Source organism: Hipposideros armiger, unplaced genomic scaffold (genome assembly GCF_001890085.2).
Source record: "Hipposideros armiger isolate ML-2016 unplaced genomic scaffold, ASM189008v1 scaffold_3098, whole genome shotgun sequence".
Lineage (NCBI taxonomy): Eukaryota > Metazoa > Chordata > Mammalia > Chiroptera > Hipposideridae > Hipposideros > Hipposideros armiger.
In genome coordinates this window covers 1-4,158 of record NW_017734382.1, presented here as the reverse complement: position 1 = coordinate 4,158, position 4,158 = coordinate 1, and the positions used below count along the sequence as shown (strand labels likewise).

Here is a 4,158-nt window from a genome sequence, read left to right as displayed (position 1 = left end):
AAAATAGATCAGAATTCATACCCAAAATAGATGGGAGCTTCTAATTGGTCGTCTCAAAAATAAAATTGCAGAGGAACTCAGAGCTCATAGCATTGCGAAGCCTTTATACAGGTTCATCTTTCTGGCATATAGTTCATACAACAGAAGAATTGGGGCAGCAGTAAGTAAACAGGGAGGCAAGGAGACACCACCGTTCTAACCAAAAGATTTCCCCAACAGCTCTCTTCTCCGTCTTTCAGAGTCAAGAGTCTGAGCTCCCCCCGGCCCATCTTGCAAGATGCCTGTGTGAACGCTGGCAGGTTTGCCCCTTACCTTCTGCCGCTGCTGAATGTTGGCCACGGTGTCGGGCTGGAAGTCCAGCTTGTCCGTGCGGCAGAGTTTCCAGTAGAGGATGATGACGATCACCATCACCACCAGCACGGGAATGACCACGCCCACGATGACCCACAGGTTGCTGCTCTGGGACTCCGGCGACGGCCTCTTCACCCTGTCCACGGCTGCAGACAAGGAAGGAAGGTCTCTGAATAACTCCTCTGCAGCCCTTTACTGGACAGCCCTCTGGGCGGTGAACGGGCCTTCTTCTGTGAGAAACCTGGAAGGTCCCTGTCATGTCAGCTCTAGGCAGCTGGTGAGAGGCTACGATCTCCTGATGACAGGAAGAAACGTGACCAAGCAACAAACACCACACAGCTAGAAAACATTAGGGATCAGAGTGACATATATAATGTGTCTAAAATAACATGGCTAATTCTATGGTAGAGGTTCATTTCAGGTCTCCTGACTTTATTCTACCAGCTCTCCCTGAAGTCTCAGTGCAGGAATGCTTCCATACCAAAAATTAGAAAGCCTAAACATAATCTATAATCTATAATCATAAACATGATCACTGCGTTAATCCCCTCACCTGTGTCTCTCCCTAAACCCTTGAAATATGGCTTTTAATTGAAGGTACCAGCTGTCAATTTCAAAATCACATTAAATCAAACTTACTCATTTTGAATCTGCTACTCCCACCCTCCTGCCACCCCCACCCCTACCCCACCTCAGCCCCCCATCTTCCATGGCCTTGGACAATCATGCTTCAATGTCCTTTGCCAGCTCCTTTCCTTAACCCCGCCTCCCAGTACTGGGCCCTCGTCCTTTTCACTCCATAGTCACCCTCTTGGAGGACTCAGCTCCTCGTAAAGCTCAGGGTCCAGTCACCAGGATCCGAAAACCAAAATGCTGCTCCTCTCTCCCGAACCTCCTGATTGGTTCGGGCTGCTGCATAACAAGCTCTCCATGACAACACTAGTTCCTCCCCCTCTCCCCCCTCCCCCCATTGTCTAAGTTCTTTTGTTCTGGTTGTCTGTGTCTTGCAGGAGATGCCTTACTATTCTTTTAAAATGCATTTTATTACATGACTGTATCAGGTTGATATACTGCACTACTTTGCTCATTAACACAGTCATGGCTTTAAGTCTTGTCTTTTCAAATCCATCTCCGTCTTCACGGGCAGGGACTGAGCTTTACGCTCGTTTGGTATCCAATAATGCTTAACACATGCTATGGGATCTCAATGTTTCTGCTCAAAGACATAACAACAAAAAAGATTCTTGGTGCTGCTTTCAGTTTGGGTTGAGGCCCTGAAGAGAGTGACATGGGAGGGGAGCTCAAGCACTTTAAGCATGAGAAACTACAAAAGAACAAATTACAGAGCAGAGACTAAGCAGGAAACGGAAAAAGTGACAGCGTGAAACATTAATATTTTTAAATATGGCCTGGATATAGTGTATCTATGTAGCTCATTTTGCATGAAAATAGCTGAAGATATAGAAGGAGTGACAGGGTCAAACTGAGGAGCTGGGACAACTCTTCCTAGCTCTAACCTAGAAAACCCTGTTCAATGCACAGATTGATGGAACAAAACCCTAACACCAGGACCCGCAGCTGCCTTGGGCTGGCCTCGGTGTTGGCTGAGGCTTCCAATCCCAGGATTGTGATCCCTATGGTTTTTAGCATGAAACTGAGAAAGAGAGCTGCAAAGAGCAGATGGAAATAGGCTTGAGAGGTGCCCATACCCTGCTGCAATTAACCTTTTATAAAAGGTGAAGTGCATAGCTTAAGTGGGGCACCTCTCCTACGATTAGAAATGTCATATATGAGTGAAGTACGTCAGGCTGAGAAAGACAAATGCCATAGGATCTCACTTATACGTGGAATCTAAAGAACAAAATAAATGAACAAACAAAGCGGAAACCAACTCATAGATTCAGAGAACAAACTGATGGTTGCCAGAGGGAAAAGGGGTTGGGGAACTGGGTGAAAAAGGGGAAGGGATTAAGGAATACAAATTGGTAGTTACAAAATAGTCACAGGGATGTAAAGTACAGCATAGAGAATACAGTCAATAATATTGCAACAATTATGTATAGTGCCAGGTGGGTACTAGACTAATCAGGAGGATCACTGCATAAATTATATAAATGTCTAACCACTATGCTGTACACCTGAAACTAGCATAAAATATTGAATGTCAAAAATAAAATGCATGAAGTTAAAAAGTCATATATGAAAAAAATGTTAAGTGCTTTGTTATTTTTTTCCTTACTGCTCTGAAATAGAACACACTAATATACAATCATAGCTCAAGTACACAAATGCAAACCACGAATGGTTATTTGCTTCAACTCTACCATCATCTTATAAGAAATGGGGAAAGTGTGGCCATTAGCCCTCATCCTGGTTAGTTTCCAGGGACAAGTATAGATTTCACAAAGAATCGTCTACTGCCGAGGATCATTTCAAAGCTGTCAATTTTGAAAACTGCCTTTGTCTCTTACATACTTTCTGTACAGAGTTTCTCCAATAGTCTCTGATGCAGAATTCCTTCTAAACGTTTACTTATCCATCTACTGTTGGGAGCAAGGATCGCCGAGCTCTTATGAGGGTTGTTCTCAGGATCATAAAGGAAAAACAGCCACATAAAAATAGCAGCCTGATTCATCAATGTATATTTAGAGAAATACACTCTTCCATGCCTCTCCTTTTCTTAATTTTAAACACCTAAAATCTGTGAGTTGGGAAAAAATAGGCACTGAGAGCAGCCATGACTGGAGGGTAGGGGTCTAGTATCTGCCCCAAATAATAAAGAAATAGCAAAATACTGCTTTCTAAATTGTGAAGTGGTGTGAGGACCGGGTGGGGGAGAAACAGGATTGAAAAGAGCAAGATCAAGGACTTCTTTGTGTTAAAAGACCCAGAAGGAAGCCAATAACTGCAGAGGGCACCTCCCAGCTTCCTGCGTGACTCACTGTCCCCACCAACCTTCAAAATATGACATAAAAGATGTTGGAATAAATACAGATAAAACATGTTTTTACCTAAGACAAACAAATTTTTAAAAGAGTAGTAGTACAGGAGGTAGCAGAGGAATATTAAATTTAACTTAAGCTACTATAACACCACAAATACAGAATGCAAGGTAGAGAACAGCAGGGAAGGGTACAGCCTCAAGAGACTGAAATAAAGAAGGTCTTGGCAAATGATTTTTAACAACTGACATCGTATGTAAGTGCCACTTAAAAATAAGGATTTGAGACATCAATCTACTACAGACACACATGAAGGCCTTAAATTCAGAGTTTGCTATCAAAAAAAAGGCTGGCTTTTGACCCCAGCACAGCACAGACAACTGACTACTCAGGGGCCAAGCCTCATGCACTTACGTTGGGCGACAGCTCCTTGAATTCGGTAACCCAAGATAATGGCTGCTCTCTGGATATCTATCTTGTTAATCAGATCTGAAGACTTGACCGCACTGAGTCTTTCTCCATCTTGATCTTCCACAAAGTAGATGAGCTGCACGGGATTATCATCTCCCTCGAGCCTTGACACATTTACCACCTGAAAGATAACACAAACCATTAGCATTTTAAAAGCTCATGTTTCCAGATGCCCTTTCTCAGGCGCTCAATCTTGACTGTGTTATTCAGGATTTATTCTAATCATAATAAGCTCCTTAGACTGTTCCAGGTGCCAGAATCCCCATGACACTTTCTTAGTGGGAAGAGAGACAGTTAAAATGAAAGTTCCTCTGTGTGGAATAACAAATGAGCTTCATCTCACTCAAAGTCTTCTCTGAGACAAAGGGCCAAGTCCGATACACAGACCATAGGG

At 43.2% G+C, this 4,158-nt stretch overlaps 1 protein-coding gene across 1 annotated transcript; it reads right to left on the bottom strand.

The window, feature by feature from the left end:
- Positions 1-192: 192 nt before the first annotated feature.
- LOC109378744 (UPF0606 protein KIAA1549-like) lies at positions 193-3,917 on the bottom strand. Its single transcript, XM_019635032.1, has 2 exons — positions 3,708-3,917; positions 193-497 (listed from the first exon to the last, which is right to left on the bottom strand). Exons 1-2 carry the CDS (start codon positions 3,910-3,912, stop codon positions 196-198), a joined length of 507 nt encoding a protein of 168 aa, XP_019490577.1. The 5' UTR covers positions 3,913-3,917; the 3' UTR covers positions 193-195.
- Positions 3,918-4,158: the final 241 nt, after the last annotated feature.